At 42.7% G+C, this 17432-nt stretch overlaps 1 protein-coding gene and 1 long non-coding RNA gene across 2 annotated transcripts; both read left to right on the top strand.

Moving 5' to 3' along the window:
- The first annotated feature begins 2682 nt into the window (after positions 1-2682).
- LOC147799050 (uncharacterized) lies at positions 2683-15499 on the top strand. The gene is made up of 3 exons (XR_015425384.1): positions 2683-2801; positions 13714-13902; positions 14676-15499. It is a non-coding gene; the product is annotated as an uncharacterized LOC147799050 (long non-coding RNA).
- LOC110986953 (uncharacterized) lies at positions 8085-11585 on the top strand. The gene has a single exon (XM_022249308.2). The coding sequence runs from the start codon at positions 8398-8400 to the stop codon at positions 10030-10032; it is 1635 nt and encodes a 544-aa protein (XP_022105000.1). The 5' UTR covers positions 8085-8397; the 3' UTR covers positions 10033-11585.
- Positions 15500-17432: the final 1933 nt, after the last annotated feature.

Here is a 17432-nt window from a genome sequence, read left to right as displayed (position 1 = left end):
CAATTGAAAAAAAAAACGCCATATGGGGCGTTCTTCATCTAAGATTCCCGTTCAGGGGAACGACTGGCCTGATAGCTATTATGATGATAGCTATGAGAGAGAGTGTGATTCATCGTATTAGATAAAGAACTATATTCCCCAGGGTCGAGGGTAAGAAGCGTGCGATGCGAGAAGCGAGATGCGTTGATGCATTTGGGACGGCATGCAGTCAATACTTTTCAACGGCATAATAACAGATAACACTGGAGATGCATCGTAAAAACTTACAAAAATCTTTCCGGTAATCTGTCACGTTCTAATATCTTGCCCTTTTCATTTTAAACACATAGGGGCGTCACTAGAGGGGTAGGGAGGGTGTGACACCCTTGTCATGTTAGTCAGCAAAATCGCCTTTCTTGACCAAAAAAAAGTGCTATCGTCGGGAACAAACTTTGCAAGTCCGGCTACGGTCTTATCCTCCCTGATCCGTCGTCACTTCTGAACTTTAAACATTCAAATCCCTGATACCTGAGGGGTACCGGGAATGGGGGGGGGCGTGCCCTCATGGCGACCCCTCCCTCCGTGGCTACGCCCTTGACATCCTTTCCCCTGTAGAACTGGTCTAATGAACCCTTCAAACAGGTCTTTTCGAGGGATGCTTTTTAATTCGGTTAAAGGACCTATGCAATAAAATTTTCCTTGAATCGCTGTTTGTGAATGTTGGAGCTCTTCTTCAGTGAATGGAAAGTGTTTGAAATCTTTTTTTCTGAGTTAAGTCAACTTTAAAGTTCACCTTTAAAAAAGTCTAATTTTACCAAGATTTTTTCAGACAAGTGAGGAAGCCGTTTTTATAGTGTGATATAACGGGAGGTACAGACACAGTTCAGTTTGTAAATTTTCGTGAACAATTTTCGAACCCCAAAATGCTCTTTGAAAACATTTCTGAGAAAAGGTTGCTAGCTGGCTTCTCGCCAAATAGTATCCCAATAAAAAAAATGCCAAAGCAAATGGAAATAGTCAACATTAAGGTTCGCCGCCTCGGATTACACCCCAGTTTTGCTCGCGATAGTGCAAAATCGTTTGAACATAAAATCAAAAGGCCCCAAAATACAGATAAAAATAGCAAAACAAAATCTGGAAAATTGAAAGTAAGGTTAATTGCAGCACAAAGGTACAATTTCAAGGATTATAGTAAAATGTTACTAGTACACGGTCCCCATATGTTCCTCTTAACGACCTATTTTATGGGAAGTAATATCTTCAACGGCAAAGCCGCAACAGTGTGCATTTATCTAGAACACCCCGAGCATCTAAAAGCAAGCTAACCAGCAAAAATGTTTCAAACCTTTACAGCAAACTGTAGTAACACTTGTGACTTACCTTTCGTTTGACTTCTCACACACAGAAAATTGCTTCATAAATCCATGGAGATGGCGTTTGCAAGAATACAAGAAGCCAAAAGGAAAACTATTAATTTATTACATTTGTTCAGCAAATTATATAAGCACTGAATTTCGTCCAGCATTGAATCAGTGTATACAAGTCTCATCCCAAGAAGATATTCATCTGTCGTCTTTTGCCAATTCATCTCTTAAAAACAGAAACCTGTATAGCTGGACTTATTCAGTCACTAATTTGCGATACGCTCACGAAATGTGGGCTTAAAATTGTCGTGATGTTCGGTTTTGTGGCAATCACTCAACACCGTGAGGATCTCACCATTGAGGACTGCACTTATGAAACTGAAGACTGGCACCACTCAAGTCAGTGGGTGTAGCTTCAAATCCAGAATATAGGGGCCTATTCTTCTATTTCGTATGGGATAGAAACTTTATACAAAACTCGTGTGGATCACTTGTATTTTATCTTTTATGCAAACTTATATCGACAGAGGTTGGTAGGTTGACTGTTTAGTGAGGTTTTTTCCCACTCTATAAAGACCAGCTAAAGAACTAGAGCTGAGGTCCGGGCTGATGAAACAATTGTCTTTTGATATTCTCCCCTTTGAAATCGCTACACAGTTGATTTTGCTACAATGAAGTCTACGCAGCCTGTGATATATGTGCAGACAATGTTGAAATGTTAATACCATCGGCATGTATGTTTAATTTGTTGAGCGCAGTCGTGGGGACATTTCATGCGCATGCGCGTCGTTGTCTGCGTGGGAGTACATGTTCTGGATGTTGCGCGTGATTGTACTTTCACTTATAATTGAGTCAATTTCTTGTTTACACAAAACGGAAAAGTTAGTTATTCTCTTGTCTTGGACTTCAGGTCTGACTGCTGCAAAACAAGTCTCAGCGGTGTAGATAAGGTTAGAATGTTTTGTTATGAGAAAATGAGACTTCAGGAGTGGCCCGACGGTTTATTTTAGGCAAACGAGAAAAAAAAAACAATTCTGATGCTGTGAAAACGGGGTGGATAAATCAAATTAAAGAAGAGTTTGTACAAAAACAAACATGAAAAAGAGTTGCATATTTTATTCAACTTCACTCACAGAATGAATGATAAAAAATAATTGCTAAAAAGAATTGGGGAAATATTACACAACTGGAGTAAAATGTGGTCAAAATGAAATACAAGGCTTTTCTGTAGTTTCTAACTGATTTGTTTAAATGTAATTTTGTGATTTTACACGAGTTGTGTAACTACGGTCAAACTTACGTAAAGGTTAATTGTTATACGTTGTGTTTTTACAGATATCACCATGTCTTTCGATGCATGGCGGACGTGTTTACGTCAACCAACGGGCTTCGGGGCGGAAAATATGAAGAAAGTTGTGCCGAAGTAAAGTGTTGACCACCTTCAACGAATATTCGAAGGTAACTAATACTGTATATAAACGTGATCTTAGTTAAGAATGCGAAATTTTAACAGCATTGTTAAAATTCGGATTTGTTCGCTGTTGACACTGCGTGAGTGAGGCCTGTTATATGTACGGTTATTTCGATGCATGGCTGACAGATGTATGGCTGATGTATGACAGGTCTTCACTGCCAGAGAAGTCTAATGCACGTGTTGAGTTGACCTGAGTGTATTTGTTTTCAGTTTTGTTCTGTTCTGTTGTACCATCCTCCATGGCTGTACGCAGTGTCACAATCAAGATACATATAGTTAGGAGCTTTCAAAGCAGTGGAATCGGGAGTTTTAAATTCTTTGTTCTTGCAAAACGTAAGCCTCCCCCCGTCAGAAAGTCCAATTAAATCAAGTAAAACTGGTTTAATCAAAAACAATGTCTTAAAGCATGTCTTACAAGATATGTGGTGTTTTATAATCCTCTAGCCAAGTTAAACTCTAAACTGATAAGTACAACACAGAAATTCTTTATAATTCTTAGGTGCTAATTTTGAGCCTTAAGTAGTACTCAAGCCAGGAAACTATACCTTTCGAAATTAACTTAAACAGACTACAGTTTGAACACTGAATTTTGGATTTCACAGTTTCTAGAAAATTTTGCAGACTCTTTGAATGTTTAGATTTTAAAAGGGCATATAAGAGTTTCGAATCCTCATTTTTTATCAAAACTACTTGGACCATATTTCAAATTACCATTGACTTTCTGATTTCTTGCTTTTGTTAACCACCAAAGTCAAACAAACTGTGGCTTTTTTCTGCATATTGCATCGGGGGTGAGGCTTAATTTTCTAGAAAACAGTGAAACCTATCTGTGCCTTGTTTGCTTATCATTTTAGAAAACAGTACTTTCTACATTTGTAAGTTTAAAATGAAATTTTTTAAAATGAAAATTTTTTAAAATTTTTAAAAAAATTTTAAAATGAAATTTAAATCCAGCGAAAGAGATTTCTGCTTTCCTGTTTAATGACAGTCCTTTAAACATAATCTTACGTTTAATCCTACTACACGTATTGTGTTTCAATGGGAATGTTTTCACAAACCAACAGCATATCATGGAAAAAAATCTGTTTGAAGTGTACTGGAAAAATTCACTTATAAATTGCGATATTCATTGATTGGGGATAAACAGTCAAGCTTCAGCATATATTATTGTTATTACTGAGTTACTTAGTGTCTGAGAAACTGATTGTTTAAAATCAAAATTCAAATAAAGGTAAATTCACCATAAAATCTGGTACAGTTATGACATAAAACCCAATAACCAGGTAAGGCCCCCAAACGTTTCAGGTTTCTGGTCAGCACGCGCGTTGCCAGAGACCAGCGCGTCGGCAAATTAAAAAAGATTTGTATTTGGTATAAACGATGACCAAAAGCTGCCAAACTTGCTTGATCAACTGGAATCCTGCTACTGCGTAACTGTATACGTTTTTTTAACGGGGTATGATTGACTAATGTCCTGTGTAGGAGTCCCTCTTGTTCCCCATACACTTAGTCGGGCACTCTTTTTCAGATGACGTCATTGAATTATACATTTACATCTGGAAACCATACAAACGAGGTGGTCAAATGTCCTGTGTACATGTACAATCTGAAAATGCTTTATAATAGTAAAAAGTTCGGGCCAGTCTATTTTAGTGTTAGAAGTGGCAGACATTACGTGTGCATGCGCATGTAGTCGCGATGGCCATCGCGCGTTATACCGGTACGTGTATCATTTCCAGAAAAAAAGTGAGGGTAAAAAACAAATCCACGTCGCCGCACCGCTTTTGGAGCCAGCTCCCAACCAGAAACATTAAGAATGTAAAATATAGTAAAAAGACTCATCTTTTTTCTACAGGCACAGTTACGCACCCTGAGAACAGCGGATCATGGGGTCCAACGTTCGAATCCCACTAAGGTCATCGCGACAGGGGACAAGGCGGGTGCTTGCCCCAAAAAGTAAACAAAGAAAAGTACAGAAAAAAATGAAGGGAGAGAGATGTAAGGGGATGAAAATCACCAATTTTTTTGAAGACAAAAACCCTCGGAGTTGACCCTCTTACACATTGTTTATGATTTATCAGCTCGTTGCTTATGGGTTCTTTGACCCCCCCCCCCGAAGAAAATGCTGGCGACGCCCATAAACCCCACACACTGGGTTTCATCATCCATTCAGTATAAAAAATGATCCATTCAAATACATGCTGAGCAAATGCGTGGTTGCTTGACCTCTACTGCTGAAACTGTTGAAGCGTTAATTGAGGGAGCATGGCGAAACACCTTTCGCGGACTTGGCTGACCTTTTCTCCCACCCTTTGAGGAAATTGACCACTTTCAGGTTTATAGATTGTCTGATTGGTAGGGGAGGATTGGGTTCCGTGTAGACATCATCCAGGGTAAGTTCATTCTGACCCCCAAATCTTCTGGACATGCATATTTTGGAATGCTACGACGCTGGCATTAAACGTTCAAAGGTAAACCCTGAGTGATTTCAATCCTCAGTTCACTTTCGGTGAAGGAAACTTCGACCAAAGGGACGATCACCACGCTTTCTTTGGTTGACTTCAAAGATTCATTTTTTTCTGCGAGCGTCCGGTGTGTGTACACATTTCATTTTGTCCTTCGCTATAATTTTCCATTCCATTCGGCTGTTTCCTCCGTTCTTTCGTTGCGAGAGTTGACATTTCCTCAGGCTCCCTGATTCAAAAACTGATCCGCCCATGCTTCAAGGTCACCTACTGGAAGGTCAGAGTGAAAACAAACGCTAGAGGGCCTGGAGACTTCTCACGGGGAGGGGTATATGATAGTGATTACTCTTGTATCTATTTTCTCAAATAAAAAGGTACAACATGAAATAAAAACGAAACAATAAGGTTTTCTTAGAAGGAAAGTTAATAGAGGAAAAAATAGACATTCTGTTATGGATAATTATTTAATTAACACTTGCAGAGGACATTTTCCAAAATTTAGCGAGCCTTTTGACAACTCTCATATTTCGATTATTTTTAAATACAGAAAACTCATATGTTCACAGCAAAAAAATATTGGGTGAAAGTGAAGTGCCCTTTGCAATCGATGAAGGCGTTTTAGTGGCGTGGGCAGGGTTGGTACAAGTATATACCTCTCTGCATATCAGTGGCATAAATTTCTGGCGGGAACTGGTGGGATGGGGGATTGTGGGGATGACTTACCCCGCCATGGACATTCGAAAAGTGTGTGTGTGGGGGGGGGTGCTGACACCAAAGTTTATGACAAGGCTGGAGTGATGTTCGTAATACAGATGTACATCTGTAATACATGACACTCCAGCAGAACCTTCAAAGAAATGGCGTATTTCAATACGGGCGATTCACAATAGTGCGCCTCCAAGAGTTTGCAACGCGTTGGCCAATGACAACGCGCAAAATTTGTCGACCCTTTCCAAACGCGTACTGGGTCAACAGATTTCGCGCATTGTGATTGGCCAACGCGTTGCAAACTCTTGGAGGCGCACTATGGTGAAACGCCCGTGTTTATTTTTGAAATGTTCTCCCTTTTTGAGTGCTACTGAATACATTTTGGTTGTTTGGAAGTCTGAAAAATTCTTGGAGATGGTTCTAATAGCTCATATCCCCCTGGTAAAAATGTGGGGAGGATTATAGGCCTATCCCTTCTCCCCGGGGATTTACGCCCATTGTGTAAATGTGAACTCAGGGTTTAAAAGGAGTGATTATTACGGGCATATCTTATTCAACCGTAGATCTGTTGACTCGAAAAGACCCAGGCAGAAACCAACGCGTCATGCAGTTTCTCCAGTATAGTGTTGCCCTTTTTATGCTATAGACTGTCCGCAGAACACATCGTGAACAGTCCAGCCCAAATGCCCGCTTTCTAAAGTTGGAGGTCAAGCAAACTTTCCCCTCTGCTTCCAATGAACACGCTCTGATGAGCTGCGTGCAGGTGTTTGTAAATGATCGTACCGACAGACCCTGTGTTGGTTACGTGGAACTTTACAGATGCGTCCACAATTTGCCAAGCTTTAAAAAGTTTGGGATAATCGAAACCCTGGGGGAGGAATCCCCGGCCCTATATACCAACTGTGAGAGAGTCCCAGGAAAAACGGCTGAGGAAGACCTGTGTGATGAGATCTGTATCACCTCACCACAAAGTTTGAAGCCGACAAAGGAGGGTCATCTTGTCAGTATCCGCCACTGACCTGTTGCCTACGTATAGCCATTTCTCATTAAAGGAACCCCCTGATTGAATGCATAACGCAGCATGGAGTTAAGATAGTGTGATACCACTTGTTGCTTTATCTTTATGAAGGGTGGACAACCGACTTAAGTGACTTACAGAATGAGTAATCAGGGTAGATTAACGTGTCAAGGAAAATAAATTTTAAGTTTGTAAATACGGTACCCCCACACACACACCCACACAGGTTCAAACTTTGGGTATAGAGGTCTAACATTTCCGTGAAAAAAAAATCTTAATTTTACTCGGCCACCTTAGCTTGTTTGTTTCATGAACAAAAAAAAGAAGTGTGAGGAAATTCATCTTTTAAAATACACCTAGAATTTCAATTAAAGCTATCTAAAGGTCTTCAGTTTTCATTTGAAAGTAACTATTTCCCTGCTTTTCTTCAAAGTTGCAGAAAGTGTACTAAATTATTCATTAAAAATGAATGAAATTGGATATATTAAAATTAAGGCCCTGAATATTTTTTTCTGGTATAATCATTTAAAACTGCGAGCTTTCTGATATGATGGTTTAAGTGCTATATGAACGTGACAAAGGTTTATCTAACGGTCATCACTTAGTAAAGGCATTTGGCGGTTGTTTTGTTTTGCTCAGCATTTAATTAATCTTTTCTTTTCTTTTTCAACGCAACTGATATTCTCGCCAGACTAACCTGAAGATATCACTATATCATTCTCGAAGTCTGGAGTGGCCTTGAACAATGACTTATGGCATGTTTTTCTTTAAAAAAAGTCCCTGCCGATTTCCCCCTGAGCGTGTAGCGAACCAAGGATGATGGAAGGAAAGGGCGGGTTCGGAGGGGGGACTTGAATCTTGACGTAACCAGTTTTCCTTCTTTCCCAAAGTTTTGAAGTTGTATCCACAACAACTTTACTTCTTATTCCCGGCGTTGGGGCTATTTTTAACACGAGCCGGTGTCCCATGACATCGGCCTTCTGACTACTGTAGGAAACAGACTAATTCGATTAGCCTTGCCTGGGCTGTTTTTCTCCTTCGCTCGCCCTTTTCTGCTGTGCAGTCCAACAGTCCTGACAAGAGGGCAACGGGGCCGGCCTGTCAACCTGTGCCCATTCGTTAATCATCGCCAGTTCCTGAACCGCGTGACGAAGCAGTCGGCCATTGGCTGGTGAACTCAGCAGGAACTTTACGTTCTATACCTCACGGCGTTGTGACTCAAATGTTCCGAAGGTGAATGCGCGCAGTGTGTCTATAATACGTCTGTCAGGCGCCAAGCCCGCCATTTTCACTGTAGAGTCCCACGAGCAAACGTCTAAAAAATTGGGATTTTTTATCTGCGCAAGTTTGTTGACTAGCCTTATTGTGAACACGACCAGGTTTCACACAATGACAGTGACAATGTCGCTGCCTGAACTGCAGCTGATTTTTGCCGTAGTGGCGATAGTTTTGACCCCAAAAACAGAAGCCATGTTCACCGTCTTGCCGGCAAACATATCTGCCATCGCCGGGGACACAGTCACCTTCCGATGTACGGCACACAGCACCCTCGACACCTTGCAGTACTGGTCCAAAGGAAACACACATTTGAGTTTTGGCGGCGATTTGGCGGATAGTCTGGACAACGATACTCGGTCACGGTACTCCCTGAGCGGAAACCAGAGTGTTGGCGAGTACGATCTCACGATAGCAAATGTCAAGAAAGAGGACGGCGGCCATTACCGGTGTTCGTACATCGGCTTGGCGGGAGGCAAGTCCTCACCACCAGCCACCATGACAGTGTACGTGCCACCACCTGCCAGGTACCCACTATGTAATGTGCGGGCAGAGTCCAAGTCGTCCAAGGCCGCGAGCACGCTGTGGCCTGGAGACGGTGCCGAGTTCACCTGCCAGTCTTCGGGCGGCGACCCACCAGCTTTGCTACAGTGGCTGCGGACCAACCGCACCATCTTGGAACCGCAGCCGTCGAACATCGTCTACCCCAGGATACTGCTCCCGGAAGACAATGGGGTACGCTTCACTTGCGTAGCGACCAGCCCGGCTCTGCGGGAGCCAAGGAGATGCTCTGTCATGCCCATGAGGATTCTTCCTGTCGTCCAGGTCAGACCCTTGACTCGAATGATCATACCCGGAGACAACGCAACCTTCCACTGCGAGGGTAGTGCTATCCCTCATGTGGCCTCGTATTCGTGGCGCGTCGCTGGCAAGCATATCTCCGAGGGCCAGGCCGGGATTTCCTTTGCTAATCAGAGGCAACTTTTGACCATCCACGACGTGAAGCAAGCCCACAACCAAATTGAGGTCTCCTGTGAAGCTAGCACTTCTACGGGCATCGCAGAGAGCGCATCGGTTCAGATGGTCGTCACGCCCATATACGTCCCACCGACTGTCTCAACCGAAGGGATACGTATTGATTTCATCCCTAGCGTCCCCGCCCTTCCAGACGGCCCAGAAGTCAAAGAGGAAGTCCCCAGCATCCTTAAGAGCGATCTCTTCCTGATCATTCTCACCGTCTTCGGGGCTCTCGTCGTTCTGTTACTCGTCGTGGCCGTTGTGATGGGATGCTGGGCCCTGAACGCCAAAGGGAAGCGACCGCAGACGCAGAGGAGACCACGAGTCGAGTATCAGGAGTCGACGACAACCGCCCTCGACATGGAGCCCTTGCCCCTGCCCACCCAGCTGGCATACGAGCCTCCTACCACCGTGTCCTCCGACCCGATGGCGATCCCAACCACGCCAAGTACTGAAGATCGAGAGCACGCCCCAGGATACCTCTCTCAGCTGTTGGACAGCACCCGGCTACCCGCCCGGACCGCCTTCGGCGGATCCTTGGACAAACCAGTGGCTTCCGTCACCCCAACCCCGGGGGTTGCGTCCACGCTACCTCGGACGGGCAAAGTTGACAAGCCGTGCGGCATGACCAAGCCCACCATTAAGGAGTGTCCGGCGTCCTTCAGCATCCCGGAGGAAAAAGAAAAAGGTTATAAAGTAAGCGACGGAAACGACAAAAATAATGGACATTGAGACAGTAGCGCAGCTCCTGAAAAATGCTCTACTTGGCTGCATTCTCTAGGAACCAGCTCTTTGTGTTGACTTGCAATGTTGACAGTTTCGGGATTGGGCAGAATCGTAATTTTTGCTTTGATCAGTCGTGAATGTATTTTCGGTTATTCATGCCGCATGTTTCGATGCGACGTTCAACCGTGTCGCACAATCGCTTCATTCATTCTTTGGGGAAAAAGTTCGTTCAATATTGAGCTGGCCTTTGTCTCTCAAGCAAGCAGGCTAGACCTGGGCAAAATGACTTCAGCATATGATGACAAAAGTTTTGTCGGAAGCTTATGGTGCCCATGTAACTTCACACCGAGACCCGTAGACTTTCTTGTAAGAGACAATAACAGTGACTCATTGGCTGTCTCTGTTTCCCCAGCAATTCCACAAAACACTAGAGACCTGATGAATGTATTCCTACTAGGCAGGAAAATCACCCCTTTTCCGCTAACGATGCAGTGAATCATTGTAGCTCAGCATTTAACAATCACAAAAGAAGATCACCTGGGACAAAGTCGTATTATACAAAACAAATGTAGACACTGACTCACTGACAACTTTAAGAGCATTCCGCTCGGGTCGCCTGAAGATGTAGCCAGTTGGTGTTTCCTCAGAGTGCTAGTGTTAGTCAATGCCATTTTTGCTCTAAGACAGTTCACGATTTAAAGTTGCTCCCGTCTTGGTTGTTTTATTTATGGGTGAGACCCAGTTTTAATTTAAAATGAAATGCACTTTGAATGATAAAAAATTTTCTCAAAATCCAGGCAAAAAAACTCAGTCTTTTTTGTGTAGTTTTTAAGTAAGCAGCACAGTGCCCAAGCTTTGATGTTCAAATTTCCTGCAGATATATTACCCCCTTTCCCAAAGATGTAAAAAATTTCATTTTGTCACCCTTCGAATGACTATACTTTATAAATCGATATCAATGGTTATTTTCATTGGGACTGTACCAGACCTATAACAAGTGTTTCACAACGCCCAGCATAACGGATTTATTTCACACAAAACCAATTCATGTAGCTAGCGAACAGTTTCAGGTTGGATAATCATTTTAGAAGACTGGCAGATATGTAGGAGTTTCTTACCCTAAGTGAGACTTCGCTGTCCCCAGTGGCAGGTAGCCTGCATAATTCATGCAAAGGGAATTACGTTTAGCTTCAGATGCTGATAATAATGGGGTTGAAAGCTATGTATATAAAATGTGGTATTATTTATACTGAATTTCTGTAAGTGAAGACCGATGTCCCACCAGCCAAACTGTGTCTACTGATTACGAGTGTAAAAGGTCTTTACTGGTGACAAGATTATGAAAACAACACTAAACTTCAGAACTTCCTACTGCGGAGAACTTTCAGGAGGAGATTACCCTGGACTTGTTTTCTTTCCTCATCAGAGTGGTTTTTAATTCAAAATTTCATTCAACAGTGTAAATATTTTGTATGAAAGTATTCCAACTGCATTTGGCCAATTGAGCAGTGTATATATTTGTTGGGGTTGTGCAATAAAGACAAATAATAGAATGATAACTACCATGGATGTCTGAGCACTTTGTATCGTGCATGTGAGAAATGGGCTTGCGGGTACACCGTGGAATTAATCTCTCTTGGGCGAGGTGTGGTTCTTAAAAGAACCGGTGAGTCTTAACTCGACGTTTCGGCCAGTGTGCTCTGGCCGTCCTCACACCCTCCTGAGGACAATGGCCGAAACGTCAAGTTAAGACTCTGAGGACAGCCAGAACACACTGGCCGAAATGTCGAGCTAAGACTCACTGGTTCTTTTAAGAACCACATCTCGTCCAAAAGAGAGGAATTCTATGGTGTACCCACAAACCTATTTCTCATGTCTCTTCCACCATGCAAAGCTTCAAAATAATCTTACTTATCATGCATCTGTTTTTAAGTCCCATCAGAGAACCCACTTAGAGTTTATAAATCAACTCGCGGCTTCAAATCCTGTACAGAGAGCTATTTTTTGCTATCGGGACATCTAATAATATCGACAAGGCGTTGTGACATATAGAAAAGTCTGAGTAGTATTTAGGAGTTATTTCATTTCCCGTACAAGCAAAAATACGGGAAACGCCGATTTATTAATATTTCCGACGCGTTGCTAATCATAATTAGGTCTACTGTATTGAACCACCTACTGCTTGACTTCACTAATGAATATTCATCACTGACATTGGCATTGAATGAGCAACGCAAAAGAATGAACATAACTTAAACAAGCTTATGAATATGCATGCTTAGAACAAGCGAATCACAAAAAGAAAAGGATACCGAGTTTACTGTGTTCGGTGGACTGACATGGGTGGGGTTATTATGAAGGAATATGCATGAGTCACGACACAGATGTCCCATGCACACGTTACTTTAAATAAGAAATCATCTGTTTTTAACTTTTTGAATGTAATGAGGGTACTCCATACAGGCTGACATCAATGTAATATTTGAAAGTGTTTCAAGCACAAGCGACATGATGTTATTCGGTTGTTTATTAAGGTCCTCAGTAATGCGTGTTATAGTGTGAATAATGTCGTTGGCGATACGACATTGCTTCTTGGTGAGGAAAATTCGTCATCGTTTTCACGAAGCGGGGGACTAGCATGTGGCTTTGGAAGAAAAATGCGTTCGAGATAATTGCAAGAAAAGTTTCTCCTTTTTTGATTTGCAAAACTTTCACAATGACCTCAGTAATGAGAAAGAACACAAAAGGTAATTAGCCAAAATTAACTAGTAAAGATGCCCATCTCTTCGTGAAAACGAAAATTCACGTTTCCAACTCTCACGTCCCTCTGCTCAGTGTTTTTTCCCTAGAGAGGGGGCACCATGTGTGAGCGAGCGTCACGTTTTCCAACTCTCACGTCCCTCTGCTCAGTGTTTTTTCCCTAGAGAGGAGGCACTATGTGTGAGCGAGCGTCACGTTTTCCAACTCTCACGTCCCTCTGCTCAGTGTTTTTTCCCTAGAGAGAGGGCACCATGTGTGAGTTAGCGTCACGTTTTCCAACTCTCACGTCCCTCTGCTCAGTGTTTTTTCCCTAGAGAGGAGGCACCATGTGTGAGCGAGCGTCACGTTTTCCAACTCTCACGTCCCTCTGCTCAGTGTTTTTTCCCTAGAGAGGAGGCACCATGTGTGAGCGAGCGTCACGTTTTCCAACTCTCACGTCCCTCTGATCAGTGTTTTTCCCTAGAGAGGAGGCACTATGTGTGAGTGAGCGTCACGTTTTCCAATTCTCACGTCCCTCTGCTCATTGTTTTTTTCCTAGTGAGAGGGCACCATGTGTACGCGAACGAAACTAAGAATAATAACAAAGACGCTGTCCTTGCGTGAAAACAAAAAACACAGTTGACTCAATTTTCGCCTTTCTGGACAATAATTATGTTTTGTATCGCGAAAACGCAAAATGTAGTTATTGAGATGTCTGCCCTGGCATCATTAATGTAATGTTGACATTAGGCTAATGATGTTTCGCTCACGGCAGCAAGTCAAAAATGTTACATTCAATGTTTGAAAGCAAAACAGTGAAAAAAGTTGAAATTAAAAAAATAATTGCCGTTATTGACATGCCCGTCCCTTCGTGAAAACGGTGACGGATTGTAGTGTGTGTTGGAGATTATACCGAAATAAGTAAATAACTCTTTGTTTTACCTATAGACCATCTTTACGTCCAGACGTGGTGTTGTCCACTCGTTCCGTACAATCTCGTGTAAGAGCTGATGGACAATTGGTTACAATTCAAGCGACACCTTACAGGTCTGTTCATTGGCTGATAGCTGTCAGCTGAGGGTGCGCTGAGGTTAATTGACACCCACTGTAACTGGTCTACAATGCGGATATCTTGAGGTAATCGCCAAATCGCCCTCCCCCGAAGAAATTGAACCAAAATTTGCTTTGCAAAACCGCAAGTTAATTGACTCCCTTGCAGAGTAAATGGTTTATCAGTTCCGTTACTGATTGGTTGTTTGCCCTTCCCCCCAAAAAGTGTCCCCCCTCCCTCGCAAAAATCCTGTTGACACCCATGAATATTGTTTTTTGTAAGCCCATTAGCTGATTCAGTGTAGTTCCGTAAAAAAGAAACGACAAAAAAGCAGACATTCTTGATGCGAATGAGCGAGAACGCGGAACGACTTAAACCACTCTCGTGACGTCATAATTCAGAGAAGTATATTATTCGTTAAAATGTACAGTGAAATTTACATTTTTGAAACGAATGCACACTTGACTCTCTTCCTTCTTAAAACAAAATTGTTTGTTGAATATTGAATTATTACAACGTGAAGCACACTGAAAAAGAAACGCTCTTTACAGTTTGGTACACCGTGTTCGACGTTCTACGGGTTCATGTTCGCTCTGAATTTTTCGATCTACCGCGCTAAAATTTTGTTGTTCATTTTTATACATACTTCGTCCTTTTTTTTATTTCCTCATTTTTGTCATGTTTACTTAAGTTGTTTACATTTATGTTAATTTTAACGTGCACTTTTTATTATTTGTCTACAAATTTGATTCAACTTTGGACAAATCGTAAGTCAAAGATCACTTGACTCCAACCGGCGAGTACCCTCAGAAAAGTTCATTTCGTGTCTCGAATGACATTAAGATTTTTCTCTCAACAGAGAGAATGGGTCATGGCGTTCGCATTGGCGATGGAGGCACAGATGAACACTGCCGAATATCACCAAGTTGTTGTTCCTGTGAGCAATGTGGATTGGCTGTTTTAGAGGTTGATTGATAATGAATCATACCATTATTTATTGGACTACATGTACGTGTACTTGAGAAACATCTTTCACCAGCCCTTTCCTGGCCATTTCTCACGCTGTGTTCTTGACGGAATTATTCAACGTATAAGTCTGTCCAAATCGTTTAGTTTCTGCCTCAATCGATAATGTCCACAGTCTTAAACCTCTTTTTAAGCAACAGAAATAAGCACACGCACGACATTACCCTTGGGTAATTTTGGCTGTTTCTTTAGAGAAAAAAAGAGGAAATTTGATAATAATTATTTGACATTAGTTCGTAGGTCAATGCAACAATAACGATGGTGTGGGCACGATGTTAGACACGTATTTCATCATAAGATTAAGAACCTGTCGTCACAGTGAATTCTGTATAGGAGGGAAAGTCCAAGAATTCTCGCAAACAGGAAAGACTGCTAGTCCATACTTGTCAGTATACGCCCTGACATCATGCGCGCGAATTTACCAACAAAACACCCCAGATGAAAAACAATCAACTCTAGATCTGTGTACTTTCACAAATACTCAGTAAATCCCATACCAGCCGGAACTAGAAGGGCGACGTGTGACTTGGTAACAGTGCAACTTCTTCTTGTTGATGATCATGTTGACCTGGTCTCTTTTCAGTTTGTTGCCCCGTTTTTAAGAGAAAGTAGAACGTGAATCAGAAAATTAAAGAAAAGCTTCGTCCTATTATTACATTTTCCTGATGACTTCTCATCAATTGCTTAATTCGAGTTATAACCTCCTTTCAAAGTCTTGCGAGAAATTGCCCTCAGGCTGAATTATAGCAAGAGGTCTAGACAGAACTCGCTTCAATGACAAGCCAACGTTCACAACAGTGAAGTAACACCAACCTGAGCTGGGCAGAGACAGGAGAAAGAGAATCAAGACGGTCGAAAATGAGCTTGGGTTCCAACTGCAGGGAGCTCCGTCAAGCGTCACGCGGGGAGGGTGCGCGGGGGGGGGCCTCTGCCCTTACTATCTTCGCCATTGCTCATCGGACGATTCAAACCCTTGCCAAGTCACACTGTAAAAACCTCGAAGCGCTTTGGACCTACAGTTGCAGACGGTTGCGGTCGAGTCAGGCAGCCACCGCGGAAGCGATATGACTGTGGTTATAAAGGTTTAATAATGAGAGGCAAAGGATGACTAAAGAGTAACTTCTTAAAGGGGCCGCGAACCGGACTTCTGGAGGTCTACTCAGGTTGATATTACTCATGAGGGAAGGGAGAATCATTGTGGAGCTAGCGGGGCCACCTGCCGAATTCTTCTGCGTTTATCCCGCATAAAGCCCACCGGCTTCACACTGTTAAACTTTTTTATGTTGTGTACACACGTTCATGTGTGCGTCAGGAACGTATGTGACTAACAGCTTCCATTCGATTTCAGTCGCCTGATGCATGCTGCCCATCACTCCACCCTGAAGAAATTCAAACAGAAGTCAACATCAGGCCCAAAAACAAGGCGAAAAAAAAAACACTCATTGGAGAGTGATTCTCAAATAGGAGTAAAAAGAACAAATTTTTTTTCCTGTTTTTTTTTCTAGGATGACGGGAATTTCAGTGAAAAGACACACGATTTCCTCGAGATTTTAACTGTCAGAAGGGTCATGATGGTTGAGCGGCACTTTTTATAGACAGCACGGAGTTTGTGTCTATTCAGGGAACTTTCCGGAAAGTTTGGAATAATTCACAGGCACCGATCTGAGCCGCTCGTTCACCGCTTTAGGCTGATTGCGTCACATCTCAAACACACAGCGCTAGGTATAGTTTCAAGGAAGGGGCTGCGCAGAGGCGATTGCGAGGCTGTTGTGTCTTATCGAATTCGTCAAGTAAATGTAAAGCATCTACTGACTCAAGATTAAAGCAACAAAATCTTTCTTGTACGGTTCTTGTCCCAAGACGGTCCTAAAGATGAGAGCTACACCAATTATGATGGTTGCTACCCAACAATACACCGCTAATGTATACGGGCGCCTCAATTTGCGACGCGTTTGCCAATCACAACGCGCCAAATGTGTCGACCCTTCCCAAACGCGCATTGGGTCGACATATTTCGCACATCGTGATTTGCTAACGGGTTGCAAACTCTTGGAGGCGCACTATTGTGAATCGGGATATTACAATGGAGGGGGGGTGTTTCCTTTCTTAGCTTTGTTTTCTCTTTTTTAAAAAAAATCTCAATCGACACATTGTCCGAGTGTCTAGCACCTTTCCGTTGGACAATTTGATTCGTTGAATGATGATGAGCAGTTTGATTAAATTGAAGTTTACTTGATCAGCATCGTGTGCTTTATTCAGATCTCGATTTAGAAGTGAAGAAAATAGGTGGAGAACATACATGTCAATTATAACTAATGCTGAGCTTACTTCAGGTTTGGTTCTATCCATCTTTGCTGCTCCTCGTAACTTGAAGTGCTCAGCCCCCGGCCGCCGCGCCTGTTTTCAACTGATTATTTTGCCGGCTTGTTTTTGTCAGAACTGGTTTCGCCCGGGTTGGGCAATCCCAAGCTGAGGGCGGTTTCCGGCTCCCCACTGCCATATGCACGGGCCCCGAAGGGTCCCCTACTCCCGCAGCCAGCCCATCTCTTGGCCCCGACATGCTGACGTGCCTGAAATGTCACATTTCCCT

The sequence above is a fragment of the Acanthaster planci genome, linkage group LG05 (assembly GCF_054643075.1).
Source record: "Acanthaster planci isolate LZ-2023a linkage group LG05, COTS_SCS, whole genome shotgun sequence".
NCBI classification, from domain to species: Eukaryota; Metazoa; Echinodermata; class Asteroidea; order Valvatida; family Acanthasteridae; genus Acanthaster; species Acanthaster planci.
This window is presented reverse-complemented; position numbering and strand designations above follow the sequence as displayed.

Excerpts from the sequence above, each read along its gene's own strand:
- LOC110986953 (XM_022249308.2), top strand. The coding sequence starts at position 8,398 with ATGACAGTGACAATGTCGCTGCCTGAACTGCAGCTGATTTTTGCCGTA.